The sequence below is a fragment of the Mus musculus genome, chromosome 6 (assembly GCF_000001635.26).
Source record: "Mus musculus strain C57BL/6J chromosome 6, GRCm38.p6 C57BL/6J".
Lineage (NCBI taxonomy): Eukaryota > Metazoa > Chordata > Mammalia > Rodentia > Muridae > Mus > Mus musculus.
In genome coordinates, this window is record NC_000072.6 from 128,362,927 (window position 1) to 128,388,100 (window position 25,174).

The 25,174-nt window shown below is 49.3% G+C and overlaps 2 protein-coding genes across 2 annotated transcripts; both read left to right on the forward strand.

Moving 5' to 3' along the window:
- The first annotated feature begins 67 nt into the window (after positions 1–67).
- Positions 68–12,960, forward strand: Foxm1 (forkhead box M1). The gene is made up of 8 exons (NM_008021.4): positions 68–191; positions 2,732–3,274; positions 4,361–4,512; positions 6,368–6,559; positions 8,031–8,159; positions 9,042–9,086; positions 9,608–9,677; positions 9,851–12,960. The coding sequence occupies exons 2-8, from the start codon at positions 2,779–2,781 to the stop codon at positions 11,038–11,040; spliced, it is 2,274 nt and encodes a 757-aa protein (NP_032047.4). The 5' UTR covers positions 68–191; positions 2,732–2,778; the 3' UTR covers positions 11,041–12,960.
- Tex52 (testis expressed 52) lies at positions 12,584–22,218 on the forward strand. Its single transcript, NM_027697.1, has 3 exons — positions 12,584–12,673; positions 16,501–17,051; positions 21,768–22,218. Exons 1-3 carry the CDS (start codon positions 12,593–12,595, stop codon positions 22,060–22,062), a joined length of 927 nt encoding a protein of 308 aa, NP_081973.1. The 5' UTR covers positions 12,584–12,592; the 3' UTR covers positions 22,063–22,218.
- The last annotated feature ends 2,956 nt before the right edge of the window (positions 22,219–25,174 follow it).

Here is a 25,174-nt window from a genome sequence, read left to right on the forward strand (position 1 = left end):
TCCGTCACGTGACCGCAACGCTCCGCCGGCGCCAATTTCAAACAGCGGAACAACTGAAAGCGGCGCTGCGGGACCCACCCCCGGCCCGGGCTCCCCCGTCACCCCGCCCCGGGCTCCCACCCCGGCCGTCCCGCCGGGACCCGCCGCCCGGGCCCGGCTCGGCCCCGCGTGGAGCAGACGCGGCCTGTGAGGTGAGTGGGGTGCGGCCGGGTCCAGGGAGGGCTCGGAGTCGGCACTGCCGGGGCTGTGGGGCGCGAGGGGGTGTTGGGCACCGCCGGGAAGAAGGTCTGAGCCTCCGGCCTCGGCCTTGCCGCCGCCGTGTTCTCCGAGCATCCCCGGACCCTGGGAACAGGCCTGCCCTCGGAGTCTGCATTTGCAGTCAACCCTGCCTCCGCCTCCACCGCTGCAGGGCGGGATCCTGGCTGAGTGTTGGTTGCAAGGTTCCCTGTTGAGTGTGGAGAATAATGGGGTCGTGGGGTGGCTCTGCAAGTCTCCTTCCGCTAGAAGATATTGGGAGTGTTAGGGAAAGGCTGGTCAAAGAGAGCCCCTGTGGTGGTGGGGGGGGGTGTCTAACATCTGATTGGGGTGGGGTGCAATGGGAAGGAAAACGAAAACTGAGATTTGAAGGTCGAGAGAACGGAGTATGAAGAGAGCTGCAGGGTGGAAGGGACCTGAGAACTCTTAAGCAGCTGGCAAACGTCAAAAGAGTGTAATCCCTTCTTTGGCAGGTGTCCTAAAGCGACAGCTGCTTTCTCTGTTTCTCACAGGATTGCAAAAGTGACAGGATTTAACTTAATGATAAATTATTCTATCTACCTATAAAAAAATCCATAGGAATGCTTTTTCTAAAGACTTCCTTCCTTAGCGTTTCAAAACCACTTTAGCATAGCCAGGCATAGTGGTGAGTGACTGTAATCTCAGCAACTAGAAAATTAGAGGCCAGAGGCTCAGCAGTTCAAAGCCAGCCTGGACTACAGGCGATTCTGTCTCAAATATAAAAGCCACCTTAAGCTTATTAATGATGGCACATCTTAGTATGAAGGAGATCAGTATTACAATCTTACTTTTGAAGCAGAAGATCAAGGTATATAGAGTATTATACTCACAAAACTAAAATATTGCCAGGCAGTGGTGGCGCATGCCTTTAATCCCAGCACTTGGGAGGCAGAGGCAGGCAGATTTCTGAGTTGCAGACCAACCAGGGCTACACAGAGAAACCCTGTCTCAAAAACAAAACAAAACAAAACAAAAAACAAAAAAATCCCACTAAAATATAGTTACTTTCAGGTACCAAAATATCATTGTGCAAATGCTTTGCAAATTTTGAAAGAAGAAAAACACACTTTAAAAAAAAAATTAATGTAATGGGGCTGGGGAGATGGCTCAGTGGTTAATGGAAGCTCTTGAAAATCTTTTTTTTTTTTTCCCAATTCAAAAGGATTGGGGTTTTTATTGTAGAACACTTACAAGCATTCACAAGGCCCCGGGTTCAATCCCTACCACCACATAAACCTGGTATTGTAGCTGCACCTGTGATTCTAACAGGTGGAGGCAGGAGAATCAGAAGTTTAAGGTCCCCTGCATTATTTGAGACTGATGGAAAAGGGCCATAGGGTATAGCTCAGGAGTAGAGTAGAGTCCTTGCCTACTGTATGTGTAGCCCTGAGTTCAGTCACAGTACTGAAAACTTTGGAATAAATGAGACTGCACAGTCTACACACATTGCTGTGAGCCATCAGTACGGAAGTCCCCCCCTTTTGTCTGGGATCTTGCAGACTAGTGGTTGATCTCACCAGTGTTGTGGCAATAGGGCCTCCTGCCTCTGCCTCTGTATGCACTGACCCTGTGACCTGCAAAGATGTAAACTGGCCAAGGCGTTGTCACAGAAAGGACTGCAGAATCAAAAGTATTGTCAGGACTCCTAATAGCCTCCTGTCCACCCGACCCATCGTCTCTCATCCCTCTCCCCAGTCATTGCAAGTGACTTGCCTTCTAGTACACAATGGCAGGCATTTCCACATTCTTGTAGATGACTCATGTATTCCTTTGGCCAAACGTTTAAAAAGATGTTAAAGATGTTTTTACATTTTTACTGGGGGCAGGATTGACCCACATGCCACAGTGTATATGTGGAAGTTGGAGGGAACCGGTCGGGGGCTGATTCTCTCTTCCCACTATTGTGGTCCTGGGGATTGAATTCAGGTGGCCGGGCTTAGCAGCTGATGGTTTCAGTCTCTGAGCCATCTTGCCAGCACCCCCCCCCCCACACACACACATCTTTGTCTTGTTTGTTTGCCTTTTCATAGTACAGGGAACTGAACCTAGGGCCTTGCTAGGCAAGCACTCTATCGCTGGCCAAACGTTCTTAAGCTTCCAGGGGACCACTGACTCCAGTCCAGTCCCAGGTTCCCATCTTGAAGTGTTTGCTGCAACTGGTAGCTTTCCTTGGTCAGTAATAGGGCTTTATTTATTTTGTATGTCTGTTTTGAGACAGGGTCTCATGTGGTCCAGGCTGACCTTGAAGTCACTGTCTGGCTAAGGGTGACCTTGAACCTTGTAGGTGCTGGGAATACAAGTGTGTATCAAACCTAGCTTCTGCCCTTATTGTCTGAGGGTTTGACCAAGGTCCGGGCAGCATTCCCCTGGGCCTCTGAGCTTCTGCTTTTGGCCATTCATGCAGTTTGTCTCAGCCCAGCGGATCTGACAGGCAGCTTCTCCTTGCCCTCCTCAGGGTCAAAGCTTGCGATTCTCGATGGAGAGCGAAAGCACAGCCTCACGATGAGAACCAGCCCCCGCCGGCCACTGATTCTCAAAAGACGGAGGCTGCCCCTTCCTGTCCAGAATGCCCCGAGTGAAACATCAGAGGAAGAAGCAAAGAGGTCCCCTGCCCAGCCGGAGCCTGCTCCAGCACAGGCCTCCCAAGAGGTGGCAGAGTCCAGCTCTTGCAAATTTCCAGCCGGAATCAAGATTATCAACCACCCCACCACGCCCAACACACAAGTGGTGGCCATCCCCAGCAACGCTGATATCCAGAGCATCATCACAGCGCTAACTGCCAAAGGGAAGGAGAGCGGCAGCAGCGGGCCCAACCGGTTCATCCTCATCAGCTCTGGGGGGCCCTCCTCTCACCCTTCCCAGCCTCAAGCCCACAGCAGCCGGGATTCCAAGAGAGCAGAGGTGATCACGGAGACGTTGGGACCGAAGCCAGCAGCTAAGGGTGTGCCTGTTCCCAAGCCTCCTGGAGCCCCTCCAAGGCAAAGACAGGAGAGCTATGGTATGTGCTCTGCCAGGCAGATGGGTATGGAGGTTGGCCTCTCTCATCACTGGAAAGGTCTTCAGTCAGTCATGCTGATGTCTGGTAGACAGGTTCTAGGTGAAGGCTTTTGGTTTTTGGCCCCTTAATGTAGCATTACTATGCTCTCTTTATGTTGGAAAAGGGTTGGTTGGTTGGTTGGTTCATTCTTTGTGTTGACATGTGTCTTGGTGACTGTTCTGTTACTCTAAAGACACACCATGACCAAAGCAACTCTTATAACAGAAAGCATCTTTTGCTTACACTTCCAGAGGTTTAGTCCATTATCAACATGGTAGGAAGCATGGCGGCAGGCAGGCAGGCACTGGAGCAGTAGCTGAGAGTTACATCCTGATCTGGGCCAAGAGAGGCAGAGAGACCCTGGGCCTGGCATGGGCTTTTGAAACCCCAAAGCCCCCACCCCCACTGGCGCACTTCCTCTAACAATGCCACACGCCCTAATACTTCTCATACTTTAAATATCACTCACTGGTGACTAAGCGTTCAAATATGTGCCTATGTGGGCCATTCTTTTTATTTTTTTAAATTTATTTTATTATATGTAAGTACACTGTAGCTGTCTTCAGACACTCCAGAAGAGGGCATCAGATTTCGTTATGGATGGTTGTGAGCCACCATGTGGTTGCTGGGATTTGAACTCCGGACCTTCGGAAGAGCAGTCGGCGCTCTTAACCACTGAGCCATCTCGCCAGCCCCCCTATGTGGGCCATTCTTATTCACTCCTGTAAAGAATTGAGTTTCCATTTTCAAGTAATAAACTGAAGCCCAGGGAAGAAAAGTGACTTTTTTGTGTAGTTCTCCAAAATTTGCTTTTACAGATGCCTACGGTCCCTTCTGGCTCATTGAAAGGCAATTTGTTATTCATAAATGTCTCCTGAAGTCCATAGTGGAGCAGAATAACTTAGAGCCACAACGATTTACCATGCATTCGTTCCCTGTCCCTTAGAGTACAGGTCTTAGAGGGGTTATTCCCAGCCATTGATTTTGGTAGAGCTGCCGGGCATCTGAAGAGGCTGCTAATGGAGCCTTGGGTTATTTTCCCTCTAGCTGGTGGTGAGGCGGCAGGCTGCACGCTGGACAACAGCTTAACCAATATCCAGTGGCTTGGAAAGATGAGTTCTGACGGGCTGGGCCCCTGCAGCGTTAAGCAGGAACTGGAAGAGAAGGAGAATTGTCACCTGGAGCAGAATCGGGTTAAGGTGAGCTATTCTGTCACTCATTCGGGAAGACGGAACTAAAACAGGGAATTTCTAAGACAAGAAATGGAGCAAGGAGCTACTGGAACAACATCCAAGTTCTGTTAGCACTACTTAAGGCTTTTCTATGTAATGTTTCTTTGTTTTGTTTTGACTTTTCCAGACAAGGTTTCTCTGTGTAGCCCTGGCTGTCCTGGAACTCACTCTGTAGACCAGGCTGGCCTCGAACTTAGAAATCCACCTGCCTCTGCCTCCCAAGTACTGGAATTAAAGGTGAGCGCCACCACTACCCGATCATAATGTTTCTTTTAAATATTGTTCTTTTGGAGGTATTGGAGAGTGAACCCAAAGCCAAATACTACATAAGACTATGTGCCACCAGGGCGGTGGTGGTGATGCCCGCCTTTAAGGGAGGCAGTGGCAGGCCTGGTCTGCAGAGTGAGCTCCGTGACAGCCAGGGCTACACAGAGAAACCCTGATTCAAGTGAGACAGGGTACTACTAAGCTACATTTCCAGCCCTTTTTAGTTTTACTTTGAAGCAGGGTCTAGCTAACACTGACCTTGCTTGGGCCCTCCTGCCTCTGCCCCTGAGTAACTAGGATTATATGTGCCACCACAGCCTCCTCGATGACTTCTGAGTGACTTTACTGTCTGGGACCTCTCACTTTCCCCATCGTTGTTCATTAAAGGCATAATCCTGGCTTTGTATTTCTCTAGTACTGGGTTTAGTGGCCCTTTGTAAATATTCAGGAAATGATGAAGAGTCGCGGTTAAAGAAGCCACTTGGACTTTTAAAGTGGCTTCCCAGCAGTACAAATCGAATGTAGCATCGTTAACACAACAGTTTTATTAGGAGATACACTGTTATATTAATAGCAAAGTAAATTCTATAGGAATGTTATTTGTATTAATTAAACTATATATTTAAACATATATCTGGACTTGTAAAACTATATCTCAAATTTTTAAACTGAATGATCAGATCTTTGTCTAAGACTCGTCCAAGTGTGTCTTTTGTAAGCATTTTCCCACAATTTTGACAGTTTCTTCTATACCTACACTGAGACAAGGTGGGCCTTACGTCTCATCAGGACTACATGTGGATCTCAGACCTAAGTCCTTTGACCTGCAAGTCTGAAAATTCATACAAATTATTGTGCGGATCCCAGCTAGAGAATCTACTGGAAGAGACCTCATTTGGTTTTTGCTTTTGAAATAGGATCTTATGTAACCTGGGATAGCTTAGAAAAGACTAGCTGAGGGTGACCTTAAACTCTTGCTCGTCCTGCCTCAACTCCTCCAGTGCAGAAAGTACAGATATATGCCACCATGACCCGTTTTTCCTTATGTGGTGCTGGAGATCAAACCCAGGCCTTCATGCATATCGATCGGGCAAGCACCCCATCAGACTGAGCCATGCCCCAGCCTCAGGCTTCCCAGGCAATTTACTTTGAGGAAAAGGATGGAAGGGAATCCGTTCCTAATTGGTTGGGGCCCAGACAAACTAATTAAACTTTAATTCCATTACAAAATAATGGTCTCAAATGAGTTTGTTTCTGTTATCCCCTAGAGCAGTGATTTTTCAACCTGTGGGTCATGACCTCTTTGGGGTTGCATGTTAAGTATCCTGAATATCAGATATTTACATTAGAACTGTCACAGTAGCAAAGGTACAGTTATGAACTAGCAACGAAGGCAGTTTCATGGTTCGGGGTCACCACGTGAAGAGCTGTCTATTAAAGGGTCAGGTAGGAAGTTCTGGAGGATGTTCTCAATGGGTCTGGGGTGGGGAGTGGGTCTCGTAAACTTCCCTGTCATTCTCTCTTCTCTTTCCCTTTGGCTTCTCTCACCCTACAGGTTGAGGAGCCCTCAGGAGTGTCAACATCTTGGCAGGACTCTGTGTCTGAGAGGCCACCCTACTCTTATATGGCCATGATACAGTTTGCCATCAACAGCACTGAGAGAAAGCGCATGACCTTGAAGGACATCTACACTTGGATTGAGGACCACTTCCCTTACTTTAAGCACATTGCCAAGCCAGGCTGGAAGGTACTCTGTCCATAGCCAATGTCAAGGCCATTCTGGTCTGTTTCTCATGATGCTTTAGGTTGTGTCCTAATGAGAGACAGCAAAGGAGCGGTGAGCCAGTGGCCCCGAGATTAATGTCCTGTAACATCAAGTGGACGTGGCCTTCTCCTTTTCTTTCTTGTTTTGAGACAGTCTCAATTCATGCTCTAAGCTGACCTCAGACATATAAACTTCCTGTTTCAACCTTGGGAGTAGATGGGACTGCAAGGGTATGGCCACCCTGACCCCTGGGCAAGTTGTGTCTTGGTTTTCATCTGATGCATGGGAATTCTAAGACAGAGTCTTTGTCAGAATCACACAGTGTGTGTGTGTGTGTGTGTGTGTGTGTGTGTGTGTGTGTGTGTGTGTGTGTGTGTGTGTGCGCGCGCGCGTGTGTGTGTGCGTGTGTGTGCGCGTGTGTGTGCGCGCGCGCATGCGCGCGCCCATGCTCGCATGCTTCGCTTACTTATATGCTCGTGGGACAAGGGGTGTGTGTATTATGTGAGCATGCAAAGATCAGAGGACAGCTTGCTGGAGTTATTTCTCTTGATGGGAGTTCTGGGACTGAGCGCAGGATGGCAGCAGGTACCCACTTTTCAATCCCTTTCATTGAAAAGCTTGGATAGAAATGGACTTTGTCAGGCTGGAGCTCAGTGGCAGAGTTCTTCCCTGCCGTGCACTAGAGCCCGGCTTTGAAGTGGGGTTTGCCAGAAAGACTGACCTTGAACCAGCATGTGACCTTGTGTCCTCTCTGCTGCCTGTCCTGTGCTGCATGTCTGCAATGTTGACACCAGGCCTACCAGAAACTCAGGCCACAGGTAGCAGTGCTTCCATTGTATCTGATCCTCAGATTGGCACAGTCCAGTCTCTGAGATAGGATCTTGCTCCGTTACTGTATCTTCCTGCTTCACCTTCCTGCGTTCCACACATATGGGCACACCACCATGGCCAGGCATACGGATGGCTTGTCCTGCTGCTGCTCTTGAGCCTTTAGTGTTTCTCTATGGACTGTGCGGTGGATAGAGTGTTCTCTCTCTCCTGATGCCAAAGAGCATGATGCACTTCTAGAAACCACGGGGTTCTTGGCTGCCTGGCTTAGCCTGCCTCATTTCCCACACAGGTGATGAGGCAAGCGTTGCGGGTGTAAAGATCCTGTTTAGTGTTCTCTTCACCTGAGCCTTGGCCGTGATAGAGAGCAGGGGTAGAGAGGGAGGCTCCCACCTAAGACCTTCAGGGCCCGGACATAGGCCATCTGGTTTTTGTTGTTTTGTTGGTCACTAATTGGGGTGTGTTAGGAATCTTTATCTCCTTGGGTGTATGGCTGAGGTTAGCTCTGCAGTGTGGCATATCTCTGTTAAGAGTAGTAGGAGATGCCCTGGCCTTTCCCAGCTCACTCCGAGAGCAATGTTTCCAAAGCTAACTGAACTGATGACTGCGTATCTGTCTCTTTCAGAACTCTATTCGTCACAACCTTTCTCTCCATGACATGTTTGTTCGAGAGACATCTGCCAATGGCAAGGTCTCCTTCTGGACCATTCACCCAAGTGCCAATCGCTACTTGACATTGGACCAAGTGTTTAAGGTGAGTGTCCTTGTTTCATCTGGAGAGCCAGTTGGGGATTACTGAGCCTTCTGTAAAGAAGCAGCCTCACTCCTGACGCTCTCTGACTGAGGGAAAGCTAGAAGCCAGTCTCCCAATTCATGACTTGCGTAATGCCCTGAACAGCCAGCCGACAGATACCAAGTGACAGTCCTTGCCCTAGACCAGAGAGTAAAGAAAACTGTTCTGGTCTAAATAGTGGAGTCTTTCTCTAACTCCTCTATTTAGTGTGGACACTTGTTACAATACAGCTTCCAGGTCTCTTACTTGGGGTTCTGATTGGTGAATCTGGGATAGGCCTAGTAATTTGGTGTGGCAGGGCAGGGCATCTGTGTATGAGTGTAGAGGCCAGAGCAAGACCTTGGGTGTCCTTCTCTATCTCTCTCTTTATTTCCTTGGGATGGCTCTCTTGTGGAACCTGGAGCTACATTGGGGTCAGCAAACCCCTGCAACCCACCTGTCTCCACCCCCACCTTCATAGGTCTGGGGTTATAGATGCGTTTATTAATGTAGGTCCCGGGATCTGAACTCAGGTCCTTAGGCTTGGTGCAGCAAGCTCTCTTGCCCACTGACCTATCTCTCCAGCTTTGAAATCTGTATTTTCAGCCTTGCTCCGAAGAAGCCCTTCTTTAAGTCTAGAGACTAAAAATGGAGCCATGAGAACATGTTGTCAGGAAGAAAGTTGTTGTTTTGAGAGCTGCTAGGTACCCATAGGATGTTGTTGCTGTCCTGTCTGTTCTTCTGGAAGGGAAACATTCTCCATGGTGTCCCCTGGACAGTAGGTTTCTTCCTAGTCTGAGTAGATCGACCACATTTGTGGTAACTTCATTTCATTTCTCTCCCTCGATGCCTGGCCGCCACCAGCCACTGGAACCAGGGTCTCCACAATCGCCCGAGCACTTGGAATCAGTAAGGTTCTTTTCCTCTGGCTCGGGGCTTGGCCTTATTTCCCTTCACTGCTCAGCATGGCTTTAGTGGGCAGACGCTGTGACGTGGGGAGGGGTCTGTGTTTGGCCCTGTGACTGCTAACCCTGAACACAGTACCACAGAGGTGTGCCGAGCAGAGCAAAGTGGGCAGTGCAAGGTCTGCCATCGCAAGGACAGGTGCGTGGCATGGGCCCTGCAGGCAGTAGCAGCAGCCTGTTCTCTCAGCGCGGCTTGTCTCTGTCTCTCAGATAGTTAACCGCATTTTCCTGGGGGTGGTGAGTACCACGGGACAGGCGTACATTGTCCTGCCCTCCCCCATTTGTCTGTTGTCCACCTTCCCCTCAGCATGGCTTCATAGATTGTGCTACCTGCATCCTTCATTCAAACCAGCTTTTCTTTCTGGGTTTTTAGGCCAGGAAAGTTTCTGCACCAGCTCAGGCTGGTGGGGTTATACCTCTCCCCTTACCTTACTAGTCCAGGTTTCTTTCTCTCCCAATAAGCAGCAGCAGAAACGACCCAATCCTGAGCTCCATAGAAATGTGACCATCAAAACTGAAATCCCACTGGGCGCACGTGAGTATGGGGGGGCGGGTCTCAGACCCGTCCAATCCTGGTTCTGGGGCCTATCTTCAGGTTATGTCTCTAACTCAGAGGGAGTTTGAGTTCACAGTTGAGCAGTGCCCCTGGAGTGGGAAGTAGTAGACCCCTAGCATTGCCTACCTCTGATCTCTCCTGCTTCCTCCTAGGGCGAAAGATGAAGCCTCTGCTCCCTCGGGTTAGCTCATACCTGGTGCCCATCCAGTTCCCAGTGAACCAGTCCCTGGTGTTACAGCCCTCAGTGAAGGTTCCCTTGCCTCTGGCAGCATCGCTTATGAGCTCAGAGCTCGCCCGTCATAGCAAGCGAGTCCGCATTGCACCCAAGGTGTTGCTATCCAGTGAAGGAATAGCCCCGCTTCCTGCCACAGAACCACCGAAGGAGGAGAAACCCCTGCTTGGAGGGGAAGGGCTGTTGCCTTTACTTCCTATTCAGTCCATTAAGGAAGAAGAAATGCAGCCTGAGGAGGACATAGCACACTTAGAGAGGCCTATCAAAGTGGAGAGCCCTCCCTTGGAAGAGTGGCCCTCTCCGTGTGCATCGCTCAAAGAGGAGCTATCCAACTCCTGGGAAGATTCTTCCTGCTCTCCTACCCCAAAGCCCAAGAAGTCCTACTGTGGGCTCAAGTCCCCAACGCGCTGTGTCTCAGAAATGCTGGTGACTAAGCGAAGAGAGAAAAGGGAGGTGAGCCGATCCCGGAGGAAACAGCACCTTCAGCCCCCCTGTCTGGATGAGCCTGACCTGTTCTTCTCAGAGGACTCCAGCACATTTCGGCCAGCCGTGGAGCTCCTGGCGGAGTCTTCCGAGCCTGCACCCCACCTCAGCTGCCCTCAGGAAGAGGGAGGACCTTTCAAGACCCCCATCAAGGAGACATTGCCTGTCTCCTCCACTCCTAGCAAGTCTGTGCTCTCTAGAGACCCTGAGTCCTGGAGGCTCACACCTCCAGCCAAAGTTGGGGGGTTAGATTTCAGCCCAGTACGAACCCCCCAGGGTGCCTTTGGCCTTCTGCCTGACTCACTGGGGTTGATGGAGCTGAATACCACCCCTTTGAAAAGTGGTCCTCTCTTTGACTCGCCCCGGGAGCTCCTCAACTCAGAGCCCTTTGACCTGGCCTCTGACCCCTTCGGCAGCCCTCCACCACCACATGTGGAAGGCCCCAAGCCTGGCTCCCCCGAGCTGCAGATTCCCAGCCTTTCAGCCAACCGTTCTCTCACAGAAGGCCTTGTCCTGGACACAATGAATGATAGCCTCAGCAAGATCCTTCTAGACATCAGTTTCCCTGGCCTGGAGGAGGACCCTCTGGGCCCTGACAACATCAACTGGTCTCAGTTCATCCCTTAGCTGCGATAGAGGCAAGGCCTTGCCCCTGCCACTCAAGCCGCCTGCTATCCTGGCACTTGTGTGGCTCAGGGTACCCCAAGCCGTCTGAGGGAAGCTAGCAGGCAAGGGCTGAGCTGTGCCCTTTGACCTAATTATGTCAAGATGATAGCCGCATCTAAGCCACACCAGGACCTATGCAAGCAGTAGGATCCCCCAGAGTCCGAGTCCTCCACTCCCTGCTGGCAAGTGAAGTGGGTGTGACGAGCCATGAGGACCAGGAAGTGCCCATTAGTCACTCGGTGCTCCTGGCAGGGTAACCCTTATAAATGGTGTCAGCTCCCCAAGTTGTCCTGTAACTATAAATGTAAGCGTATTTCCTTAGCTCATTATCCAGAGATGGCCAGGATGGGGAGAGGGACGGGGTTGCACTTTGCTTCTGCTTGTGGCCTCTGGGGGAAGGACCTGCAGTGCAGTCTCTCCACACTGTGGGTTCTGCTATAGGCTTCTAGAGATACAGGTTGCCGTGCCAGGATCCTGCTTACTGCCCTTTCCTCGCAGCTCCCCAAGTCTCCAAGTCAGTGGTACTGCATGAAGAAATCCTGCTGTGAAAGCCTATTGGATTCGGGTGTAGGGAGATGGGTGTGCCTGAAGCAAAAGCATGGGTACTCACAGGAGTCCTATTAGGTGTTTCTCTGATAGTGTTCCCAATCATGCCAGGGAGTCTACCACTGAGATCTCAGGCTGAGGCCTGAGAAGGAGAAAGTGACCCCTCACTTGCCTGGCTTCCTTAGCTTGCTCCTGAGCTTTGCAAAAAACCACCCTAGACCCCACTCTACAAGCTACAGAACAACACTACTGTAACTACCTACTAAATAAAGCCCGTGGCACTGGTCTTGGAATTGAGCGAGAGGTGGAGCCTGGGGGTGATGGGCAAGGCCTGCCCCTGCTGCATGGGCCTTCCACAGATGCTCTCTCCCGCACCCTTCTTGGACTCTGAGGTTGCCAGCTTTGTCTGTTGCGATGATTCATATCTATAATCTCAGCCTTTGAGAGGTAGAGGCTGGAGGATCAGCCCTCTATGCTACATGAGATCCTGCCAACAGAGTCCAGTTCCCACTGTTCCCTGCCCTGCCCACCTCTTCCTTGCCACCCCAGACCTTGTTCCATGGGACCAGACTCTGACTTAGGTCCTTGTTGATCCCTTGGTAACAACAGCAGTTATAGTCCTCCAATTCCCTCCCATTCCATTCAGTATTCAGGCCTGAAAGCCGAAACTGTTGTAGGTGTCTCATTACCACCTCTATCCCAGCTCCAAGCCCAGGAGCCAGCCCCCTTCCTGCTCCTGAGCCTTCCCAGGCAAGGCTCTCGCTCAGCAGCTCCTGTTACCAAGTTTGTAACCAGAACTGACAGCGAAAAGCATCAGGGACTGAGGAGCCTCCCAGGACAGGCAAGGGCCTCCTCCCAGCAGCACCAGTCAGGAAGCATCACCATAGCAACCCTAGCAGCAAACAATGGTACCAGAAAGGGCTTTCCTCCAAAGCCGCCTCTCCTGGCTCTGTGGCTCAGAGGAAGAATGGCCAACATCCCGAAGAAAACATCCCTCCAAAAGTCAAGCCTGAGCCAAGTATCTCGTACCAGGGAGCCTTTCCTGAAGGTAGAGTGGGGCCCAACAACGCAGCCAGCCTTTCAGGTTGTCCTGAGCAGTAGTCTCTGGTACATAAGCCAGTTTCTGCTTTCATCCTGTGGTACCCTAAGTTGGAGCTCAGAACAGAAAGGAGAAGCCTGGGCAACAGGTTGAAGAGGCCTTATCTAAAGGACTTGGGATCAGAAATGTGCTTAGCTTTGGGATTTACTTTTGGATTTTGGAGTATGTGTATGTATGTCAAACTATGTTGGGCAAGGACCCCAAACTTAATATAAAATTCCTTTGTTTCATATGTACCTCGTACACAGCCTGGAGGTGATTTAATGCATGCAGCATTTTTAGGATGTCTATGATTTGACTGAGGCTCATCACAAAGGTCAAATGTGGAATTTTCCACTTTGAGACGCCATGCCTTTGCCCAGGGTGGGTGGGTGGATATTTTTTTAGCATTTGTGATACATTTTCAGATTTTAGGGCTTTTCGTTTTGTTGAGGCAGTCTTGTTATGTAGCTCGGGCTAGCTTGATACTATCAGCCTGCAGTATCTCTGTCTCAACCTTCTCAAGGGCTGGCAGTATAAATCTGTGCCAGTATGACCAGTTTTGGTTTTGTTTGTTTAATTTTGAGACAGAGCCTCCCTATATAGCGCTGGTTGAAATGCACAGCTGGACCAGGTTATTGCCAACCCTGTGGAGTGCTGCCTCCTAACTGGAGTTACAAGCACTTACTGTCATGCCTGGGATAGACTAGGCATGTTTGTGTTAGCTCACAGACCTCTCCTCTTGTAGAAGACTTAGGGAATTCGGTCCAGCGTGGCATGCCTTTCATTTTAGCATTCTCCAGCCTGCTCCACAGGGGTACATGTGAGACCTCGCCTCACAAAACCGGGAGGAAGGAGAGAGAGAACAAACATGCAGGCGGCCACTGAGCCGACTCGGGTGCTGAGATCAGTTGCTGCACCTGACAGCCTGAGTTCCAGCTCTAGAATGCACACGGTGGAAGAACAGGCTCCTACAAGCTGTCCTCGGGCCTCCACATGCATGCTATGACATGTGTGTGTTTACACACGCACTAGGGTTTCTGATTTTAAGAAGTAAGACTTGGGGATGGTACCGAAGAAACTGGTGGGGGTATTGGAGTGAGGAACGCCCTAGAGAGGCTGAGAGGGAGGGACATTTCTGTCCTGGGCTGACTATGAACAAGCTCTTCGCCGTGTTTCATATAGCTAAGTACACTGAGTTTGAACACAGCTTAAACCCGAACTCTACTCAGTTGAGACCTTGTGTGAATTCCTTACTGCAGCAGAGTCTTTCCACATGTGACATAGGGACTTGTCAGTTTTCTACTGCTGTGACAAGATACTCGTGGTAACTCAAAAGAAGACAGGGTCACCTGGGCTCCTGTGTGTGGTCATTTGGCCCTGCTGCTCTAGACCTGTGAGGCAGCACATGGAAGAAGAGTGTGGAAAGAGACAGGAAGGATCGAGGGTCCCACTGTCCCCCTTAAGAGCATGTTCCCAGTGGCCTAACTTCCACTAAGCCCTCAACCTAACTGCCTCCCAGTCGGTCCTCAGACTGGAACCAAGCCTTTTACAAAGGACAAGCCTTTTGAGGGACACTGACACAAACCATAGCAGAATTTGGATATTTGCTCATGGGGGTGTAGGGAAGAGGGCACAGAAAAGGTAAGGAAATTCTAGATTCTTTGTAGACCAACTGACCTTTATTGAGAAATGACGGAAGATGCCCATGACAGCACAGGTAATAAGTGGACTCTGGCATGGAAAGGCAACTAGCCCTCCTTTTGGGAAATTGCCTAAGGTGTCTCTAGGACCAGGAACGGGGAAGGTAGGTGTACTGGCTAGTTTTGTGTCAACTTGACACAGCTGGAGTTATCACAGAAAAGGGAGCTTCAGTTGAGGAAATGCCTCCATGAGATCCAACTGTAAGGCATTTTCTCAATTAGTGATCAAGGGGGAAAGGCCCCTTGTGGGTGGTACCATCTCTGGGCTGGTAGTCTTGGTTCTATAAGAGAGCAGACTGAGCAAGCCAGTAAAGAACATCCCTCCATGGCCTCTGCATCAGCTCCTGCTTCCTGACCTGCTTGAGTTCCAGTCCTGACTTCTTTGGTGATGAACAGCAATGCGGAAGTGTAAGCCGAATAAACCCTTTCCTCTCCAAGTGCTTCTTGGTCATGATGTTTGTGCAGGAATAGAAACCCTGACTAAAACAGTAGGCTTCTAGAATGGCCAGCATGGGTCATCCCCTAGGCTCGATGTGTCTACAGGGACACATAAGAGGACATCGGAATGGAGGTGAGTGGTGAAGAGTGAAAGTTGATAATCCAGAGCAAGGACATTTGCCACCAAAGCTGATCCCAAGTTCACTTCTCCAGAAGTGGTAAGAGGAGTGGCTTCTGTAAGTTGTCTTCTGACCTTCCCACACTCCACCCCACCCCCCAGACACACACACTGAGTAAATTAAACATTAAAATGTTTAAGCAAGTCAGGGCGAGAGACGTCCCAGCACCTACCTACATGGTTGTTCATAGCCATCTCTTAACATCAATTCCAGGGGATCTCATGCCTTTTCCTGGCCTCCTTTGGCACTAGGCATGTGGTGCACAGGCATACACATAAGCAAGTCACATCACACACTCACACCTATGTATGTATATGATGTGAAAGTTGAGAGAATGGGCAATCAAAGCCAAAATGTGATCAGTGGAGAACGAGATTTGATAAGTCTGTGGAACTCTTGAAGGATAGTACAGTAGGTTCTGGATTGTGCAATTACCTGCCTCATTGAAACTCAGTACCTCGAAAGCAAAGCAAAGGGAAGAAAGGCTTATTTGGGCTCACAGTTCAGGACTATAGTGTCATGGCGAGAGCCTAAGGCCGGTGTTCACATTGTAGACAGGAATCAGAGAGGAGGCTAGTGCTCAACTTGCTTTCTGCTTTTTATTCAGTTTAAGACCCCTGCCTACAGCATGGTGGCACCAGCTCTTTCCACCTCAGTTAACCTAGCCCAGGTAGTCCCTTTCACGTGTGCCAGAGGCTCGCATCCTACGGATCCTAGAACCCAACCCGTCAAGCTCACAGCGTTGAGAGACAATTCAGTTTGTAAGTACTTGCTAAGCAAGCATAAGGAACAAAGTTGAGTCCTGAGAACTCATAGAACGAACCTTTGCATAGGGCTAGAAAAGTGGCTCAGTGATTAAGAGCATTTGCTGCTCTTGCAGAGGACCTAGATTGGATTCCCTGTACTCACAGGGCAGCTCACAACTATCTTTAACTCCACTGGATTCCCTGGATTCGGATCTCTGAGGTTACTACACACGGTACACACACATATTTTGCAAGCAAAACACTCATAAAATAAAATATTTTTATAAGTAAGTTTCTTTTAAGGTTTAGCATAGTAACACAATCGCAGGGCTGGGGACTGGGGTAAGGAGAGGTAGATTCTTGAGGCTCCGTGGCCAGCCAATGTAGCCACATGAGTATTTCTCAGAGATGCCCTGTCTCAACAAAACTAAACAAGGTGGATGGCCGATGAGGAGCCACATCCAAAGCCGTCTCCTGACTTCCACACATATACATGCATACACATATAGATTACATGCATATACATGTGCCCACAGGAATGTACATGTGTGCACACACATTCCTGATAGAGTGGGAATGGAGAGATGCTTCTCTGTGGGGACCATCTAATCCTGATGAGGCCTGGGGTGGAGGACACTGGCAGCTTGAACCTGAGAGAAAGCAGAGCACCTCTGCCATATCCTGTTCTCTGCTGGCACAGCCATTCTAGGCTCCCTTTCATGTCTCCCTAGATGATCCATGCCAAAGAATCCTCCCCAATCTATCAGACTTGGACTCAGCGTGAGTTCCTCCTCCCCAAAGAGACCAAGGAGTTCCCGGGCTTCACCCTACAAGACTACCACAAGCTGGCCCTGAAGCAGCCACCATGCACAGAGTTGAAGTCTAAGGTGCGTCACCAGGTACTCTATCCTAGTAAGGATGCAGCCGAGCACACCTGGGGCTTTCACACGTGGCTTGATGTGGGACGTTTGCCTGCTACCTTTCCCACCAGACCGGACGTACCCTATGACAGTAACGTCTGGCGCCATTTGACTCACGCCAATGCCCACCGTCTCCCTGCTGCGCAGCCTGGCATCCCTCCGCCCTCCTGGATGGGCCCACACAGCTTCCTGTCCTTCATCAGTGCTAGCCCCATAGTCGTGGACTTGAAAAGAAGGAAGCAGATAATCGTAAGAACAGTGAAGGAGCTGAAGGAAGTGGAGAAACTCAAGCTGAGGAGCGAACTAAGGGCCCCTCCCCTCGATGCCAATGGCAACATCCTACCTCCGCCAAACTTCAAGAAGTAAGCTCACCCCTTCTCAGGCAGTGATTCTGCCCACGTGCCTGTGCCCCCTCCCTCCTCTCCCCGGTCCTGTTTCTGGTATCTAATTTGCTTCTCCAACTTTCCCACTCGTGGCTACCTGTGCCGTTTTCTTTTGTATGGCAGGAACCCATGGCCTTGCAAATGCTTTGCAAGTGTTCTGCCGTGGAGGGCACACTCCCGACTGCTTCCTGAAAGTAGCTGACCACATGCTGTGGACATAGGAAGAATAGCCAGTGGAAAGTCCCTTTATTGTTTAACTATAAATGGAGAGAGGGTACTCTGAATTTAACATCTGCTTAGCCTGGGGATGCTGAGAAGTGTAATTTAATCCCTGCTTTCAAAAGATAGAGACAGCTACCAAAACCATACTGAACCTGCAAAGCACCCAAAATGTATGTGTGAGAGAGGGTGTGTGTCATTATTACATTTCTTTTGTTTCATTGAGGCAGTATCTCACATTTAGTCTAGGCTGGCCTTGATTGGCAATTCTCCTGCCTCAGCCTCTTGAGTGCTAGGATTGCATATGCATACCATCATGGCTGCCTACCTTTTTTTTTTTCTTCTTTTTTAAGTTTTTAAATCAATTATGTGTATGGGTGCTTTGCCTGTATGCATGTCTGTACAGCACAAGCATGCCTACCTAGTACATGAGAAAGTCAGAAAAGGCTGTTGGGTCCTCTGGAACTGGAGTTTCAGACCATTGAAAGCAGCATGTGGGTGCTAGGAAGTGAGCCTGTATCCAGTGCTCTTAACCACAGCCCAGGAAGTGAGCCTGTATCCAGTGCTCTTAACCACAGCCCTCTCGCTCCAACCCTTTCCCTCCCTCCTTCCTTCCTTCCTTCCTTCCTTCCTTCCTTCCTTCCTTCCTTCCTTCCTCTCTCTCACTCTTTCTTTTGTTTTTAAAGATTTGTTTATTTTTCTTTATATGAGTACACTGTAGTTGTCTTCAGACTCACCAGAAGAGGGCATCAGACCCCATTACAGATGGTTGGGAGCCACCATGTGGTTTCTGGGAATTGGAACTTAGGACCTCTGGAAGAGCAGTCAGTGCTCTTAACCACTGAGCCATCTCTCCAGCCCTCTCCCTCCCTCCCTTCCTTCCTTCCTTCCTTCCTTCCTTCCTTCCTTCCTTCCTTCCTTCCTTCCTCCCTCCCTCCCTCCCTCCCTCCCTCCCTCCCTCCCTCCCTCCCTCTCTCTCTCTCTCTCTCTCTCTCTCTCTCTCTCTCTCTTCCTCTCTAACAAGGAGAATACAGAAGGTATTACATTCCTGAGGCACAAGAGTATTACCCCCCCTCCAGTAAATCCCTTTTTTAAAGCTGGAGTCTCATGTAACCACAACTGGCCTTTAACTCATGATTCTCCTGCCTTCACTTCCCAAGTGGTGGGCAGGCATGTGCCACCACATCTGACCCTTAAAGTTCATTGTTAACAGAGAAAGCAGAAATGAAACCTGGGGTCAGAATGAAGTCCCAAGATTATCATTCAGATACACGTGGTTTGGTTTCTCCAGGCTCAGTCATTAAAGGAGGATCATAAACACTTGCCTCACTGGGTGAGGATGAAATGGTTGTCGGTATGGAACAGATCTGCACCAGGAGGTTAGAGTGCAGCTTGGTGGGGCGATACCTGCTTACATGCTCAGGGCTCTGGGGTCTATCATCCACAGAGAAAAGAAAGATGGGAGAAAGAAATTGAACCAAAGCTAAGTGTTATCTTGTCAGGGAGGAGAGGAGGGTGGATGCACGAGGTGCCATCAAGCTGATGGTTCCTGGAGGAAAGAGATCTCCTTCGAGGCCACTGCTTAGGAGCTTGTGCATCTCTAATCCTGATGAAAGACACTGGGTCGTGCTCCTTGGTTGGGAGGAAGGGGACCCCTAGAAAAGGAGGACAAGAAAGGGTCTTGAGAGTGAATGTCATCCAAATACATTATATACAGGAGTGGAATACAATGAAATCCCTTCTGTATAATATATGATAAGAAAAACATTAGAGAGCCAGGCGTGGTGGCGCACGCCTTTAGTCCCAGCACCCGGGAGGCAGAGGCAGGTGGATTTCCGAGTTTGAGGCCAGCCTGGTCTACAGAGTGAGTTCCAGGACAGCCAGGGCTATACAGAGAAACCCTGCCTCGAAAAACCAAAAAAAAAAAAAGAAAAAAAAGAGAGAGAGAGAGAGAGAGAGAGAGAGAGAGAGAGAGAGAGAGAGAGAAAGAAAGAAAGAAAGAAAGAAAGAAAGAAAGAAAGAAAGAAAGAAAGAAAGAAAGAAAGAAAGAAAGGCAAACATTAGAAATTTGATGTTGCAGAAATTCTTGGGCAGGCAGGACTATTATGGGCTAGAGTGTCCCCCTCCACCCTCGATTTGAAACAGAAACCAGGGCTAAGGCTGGAAGGCTAGAAGGCTTTCAGAAGGTTACAGGGGAGGGGTTTGAACCATCCAGGCTCAGCTAGAGTGGTCCCAGCAGAGAGACATTAGAAGGGATGGTTTGGGAATTGTACAGTTCTTCTCATGCCTATCCCTCATGGGGGGGGGGGGGCGTGGTTAACAGATGCTCATGGAGGCCAAAAAGGGACATTGGATCCCTTGGAGCTGGAGTTACAGGGTTTTGTGAGCCCCTGACATAGATGCTGGGATCTGAACTCTGCTTTTCTGATAGAACACTAAGCTCTTTTGACTACTGAGCCATCCCTTTGGCCCTAAGAGAATTTTTTTTTTTTTTTGAAATAGGGTCTCTAGCCTTGGCTAGCCTGGAACTCACAGTGCTAGAATTAAAGGTGCGTGCACCACATCTAGAGATTTTCAGTTAAAATCAACTAACCAAACCAGCGAAGCATGGGAGTGCAGCTCAGGGGGCCTTTAGCATGTGCAAGGCCAGGTCCCACCTCCAGTGCACACACAGGCACTCATGTGCACAGGGCTCAGGGGGTGAGCACTTGCTGTGAAAGGACAAGGACCCAAGCCTGACTCCTCAGCCCCTGTGTAGAAAAAGCTGGGTACAGCCACGCACGCTTGCAACCCCATCATTGGACGATGGAGACTGGCAGATTCTGGGAACTCACTGGTCAGTTAGCCTCGAGGAAGCCTCAAGGAAATGTTATGTTCCAGACTCAGTGAGAGACTCTGTCTCAAGAGAGAAAGGCAGAAAGTGAAGGAGCAGGGCACTGGTGGCTTTTTCTAGCCTCCGCACCAGCACCTGCACACTCATATGCACACACCACACGCATGTACCATACAAACGTGTGCATATCTACATATAATTTTTAAAATATGGTACCAGAGGCTAGCAATTTTTTGAGGTGAGTCACCTTGGGGACCCTGGCTTTCTCTGCTGTCCATACATGGTGTCTAGCGTGTGTCATACAGGCATCTTCAGAAAGAGTCACAATTGTGTAAGACATGGTGGCGCATGCCTATATTCTGGCACTTAGGAGAGACCAAGGCGAGCGGATCAGGAGTTCACGGCTATCATATCATGGCTGCATAGTAAGTTTGAGGCCAGCCTGGGCTACATGAGACCCTCTTTCAGAAAAGAGGGTGGGTAGATGCATAGGATCAGTTAGTTGGCAGAGTGCTTACCAAGCATGCGTGAGGTCCTAGGTTCAGTGCTTTGCCCCACATAAACTGGGCATGATCTGGGCTGTATGAGAGTCTATGTCAATCCCTAAGACTCTGGATAGAAACTCAAGCTCAGATACGTGTTTGGTAAGGTTTCTACAGCTGGGCTACATCCCTGTGATTTTTTTTTTTTTTTAAATCACAGGCATACAGTTTCTTGCCTACCATGCAAGAGGCTCGAAGCAGCAACCAGGGTTATCTGCTGAGCACAAAGCCTGTTGAAGCACAGAAAATCTGCTACTATTCAACAGGGTTGTTGTTTTGTTTTTAAGTCAATGTGCTACTGTTCAATTTAATACTACAGGCCAGCGAGGAAGAGGAAGTCATCTGCTACGCTTCGCTGAGTTCGGCGGTCTTCCTGTATACACTGCATTAGTAGAACAGGGGAGATGTGACGAACATCTGGAATCTAGACAGAACCCTGAAATAGAGTCAGGGAGGGTGGTAGAAACCTGTGATCCCAGCACTGTGAAGGTGGAGCAAGAAGATGTCAAGATGGAGACCAGCATGGACCACATACTGAGATGGAGAGAAGGATGAAGAAAGCAAAGAGTGGATAACTGGGTTAAGGTGTAGCTCGGTGGTGGAGTGCTGACCACGCACACACAGGTTGGGTCCTGGGTTCGATCCCCAGCACTACACAGAGATATAAAAAGAATCTAGGTGAGGGGCTGGGGAGATGGCTCAGCAGTTAAGGGCACTGGAGTTCAATGCCCAGCACCTACATGGCAGCTCACAGTCATCTGAAAGTCTCGTCTGAGGGATCTCACTCCCTCTAATGACTTCCACTGATAATCATGCTAACAAGTAGTTACACTCCGGCAAGACATTCACACACCTAAAATAGCAAAACTAATAGAATAAAATATGTAACAAAAAAGCAAATTAAAAAAAATCAGGTGTTTTCTATACAATTGTGCAAAGGATGAGAGGTGTTCAGCTAGACACTGTGGCTCATGTTAAAATGTCCGTGTGGCATGCAGCCTGATTCCCGAATAGCTGGTAGAAATCATCATCTCTCCTTCTAGCCACCATGCCTGGCTCCCTCCCTTGACTTTTGTTGTTTCTGAACCATTTTCCCAACAGGTACCAGTACATATCTACTGGTGGAAGGCTTGTGCCTTGGGGCCTCCAGTTCCTACCCAACCCAATTCCCAATAACATCTGCAAGAGCTGGCCCTGCCCAAATCATCAGCCTCATTACCAGGAAAAGGTCCTGAAACTGGCTCGGCTGCCCACGGTGCCCCTGAGCAAAGACCTTGTGAAGGACTACCAAGCCCTGATAAAAGACCGGCTTGCCCTACCTGTCCACTACCTATCCAAGGCACGACCTGCTAAAACACCAGAGGGAAAGAGAAAAAGGAGACCTGGATATGTCTGAAAGAGAAGACCATGGTGGGCTTTAGGATTTTCAGCCTAGCCTTCTTCAGCAAGAGACCCCAGGAGACTGAGGACTCTGGGCCTACAGAACAACCTTTCAACCATCCTCTAGCCTCATGCCATCTCTGTATCAGGCTTCTGGAGACATTACTGAAGCTAGAATTGTTCTGTGTTTTTCTTGGAAGACTCATCATGGTGTGGGAGAATTGGGGCAGGGTGAGAGGGCAAGGCAGCTAGAATACCCGTAGGTTCCAGCTCTTAAGAATAGAGTGGTGAGTGGTGTGTGGGGTGTGGGTGTGGTAAGAAATGTGAGCAAGGAATTGCAGGCTGGGGATATAGCTCAGAGGTAGAGCACTTGTCTAACAAGGGTGAAGTCCTAAGTTCAATTCCTATCATATAGAAGAAAAAAATAAGTTGTCTCTATTCTTAGAACATTCACAATGACACTAAGATTGGTTAGGGGTCATTAAACGTCTCAGGCAAAGATTTAACTTCATGGCCATCTCCTCCGTGGACTCTCAGATGTCTGGACTGAGACCAGACACAACTGTTTAGGTCGTTCTAATGCTGCTTCTACGTTCCCCTGCAGAATTTGATGGCAGATGGGGCAGGAGACAGGAGAATTGGGCCTGAGGAAGGGAGCCATTCCTCAGCAGGGCAAGAGTGGAATGAATTAGGTCCTCAAGGTGAAAGGTGTAGGTCACAGAGCCCTAGGAACCCGAAATGTTAAACGCACAGGGTTGTCTCTTCAAAGCGAGAGAGGTATAACCTGTTTTCTGCCCCTGGTTAACAGCCTGGTGCCCTCTGCACTAATCTGTATGGCTGAGACCACACTAGATCCTCCCCCGGACCCTTAATACCAGCTTGTTCTTCTCAGTTAATCTATAGGAGTATTCCATCTTTAGAGATGGCATCCTTTGTACTTTACAAAGTCTTGATGCTGTCATGTCTTTAGCTCTGTTGTGTGCACAGGACTGAGTTAATTTTCACCAGAAAATTCTTCACCCAATTGTGCTGTGCTTAAATATGCCTAAATTAAACGACTCGGGGTCAGACTCCCAAAGTTTGAACCAACACCAGCTACTGTGTTGTGTTGAATCAAACTGACTGACTGCCCCTCAGAAAGCATTAGTCTGCTGGACGTGGTGTCTCAGAGAGCCCCACAGAAAGCCAGCAGTCATCTAAGGGATCGAAGGGCCTTGGGCCTGAGTGGCTGTTGACTGCAGAGGCCTGAGCATTGACTCTGGGTCAGAGACAAGACTTGAAGTGGAGGCTTGCAAAAGGCAACAGCCAGGAGTCTTCTGTGACTGAGGTGCAGGTAGCAAAGCCTGGTGGGAAGAGCCCGGATGAGTAGCTACAGAGAGAGAAATCAAATGGTGGGGTACCCTCCCTTAGCACCTCCCTTACCATAAATGGTGGGGTACCCTTCCTTAGTGCCTCCCTTAACATATTCTCAAGTGGGTTGCCTGCTTAAGCTGGTCTTCTGCCTGTTTGCCCACAAATCTGACTCCACTTATCTTTTGTTCAAAATATTTTACTTTCCCTTATGTGTTTATGTGTGTTTGTGTGTGGCTTTGTGCACGTGCATTCTAAATGCATCTAAGCACATCTGTGCCCCAGAGCCCACAAGAGAGCATCTGATCCTCTGGGGCTGGGGTTACAGGCAGTCGGGGACTGCCTGATACGGACAGGTGCTGAGAACTGAACTGGGGTCTTCTGGAAGAACAGCAAGCACAGTTAACCCGGTTAACCGCAGAGCCATCTCTCTAAGCCCCTCTAAAGCTCCGCAGGCACTCGGCATTTGAAACACCACAGAGCTTAGCTAGCACTGGCTCAACCAACCACTCAGCAGCTGTGAGCCCTGTGTGAAAGTAACCTCTCCCCTCTGGAATTTGGGTTGGTTTTCTACAATGGAAACCACTGGCATAGCGTAGGCCTTCTAAATGACTCTCCGCCATCGTCCACAGACTAAAGTACCTATTATTCACTCATAACAAGGAGCAGGGTACTGATAAACACCACAGTGAAGAGACAACTGGAAACCACTATGTTAAGTACAAAAGACTGTATAGTAGATGAGGCCTGGGATAGGCAAATTCACAGAAAAAGTAGAGAAGCGCCAGGGTTTGTGGGAGGGGCCAGGGGTTATTGTTTAATGTGCACAGAATTCCTGTTGGGATGATGAAGAAATTGATTGATGGTGATAATGGCAACGTAATATGGGGAGTGTTGTTAATGCCCACGACTCTCACACTTATGATAACATAAGTAAAATGATCAATTTTGTGTGCATGCTTTATCACAATGAAAAGTAATTTTGAGTCTCAAGAACAAGTTATTGGAGTTTAAGAGGGAATCGCAGAGCAGGCAAGCTGTGATTCTCAAGGCTGCAGGGGGGGGGAAGGAGAAGACACACATGGAAGCCATGCACACAGCAACAGGCGGCTTTAGAAAAAGAGTAAGGGACCAAGGAGCTTCAGATGGGAGCCAGCTGTTGTGCCACACACCTTTAATCCCAGAACCCAGGAGGCAGGAGCCGGTGGATCTCTCTGAGTTCCAGCCTGGTCTGGCCTCAGACAGGCCTGCAGAGCCAGTGAACCCCACAATGACATTTTTGCAAAAGAAAAACATTATGTTAAGTGAAAGCAGCCAGATACAAAAGGTCACAAACGGGCTGGCTAGGGTTTAGAAGCTTGGTCCCCAGTGTGGCACTGTGAACAGTGGGGATCTTTAAGAGATGGGGCCTAATGGGGGGTTATTAGGTTGTGGGCATAGTCCCTTCCCACAGGACGACCGAACGCTGGTCTCAAAGTGTGTGTTAGAAAGTAAGCTGTTATAAAGGAGCAAGACTAGCCCACACCACTCTCTGGCCTTGTAGTGTCTGTGCCACCTTCTCACCTCTGTCCCGCCCCAACAGTGTATTATTCACATGACAGACAAGAGTCCTCACCAGAGTGAAATAACTGTTAGATCCATGTTTTGATTTTATAGTGTGTGTGTGTGTGTGTGTGTGTGTGTGTGTGTGTTCAGAGGACGACTTGTGCAGTCTATTCTCTCTTCTCTCTTCCACCAAGTGGGCCCTGGAGATTGAACTCAGGTCTTTAGAACTGGCA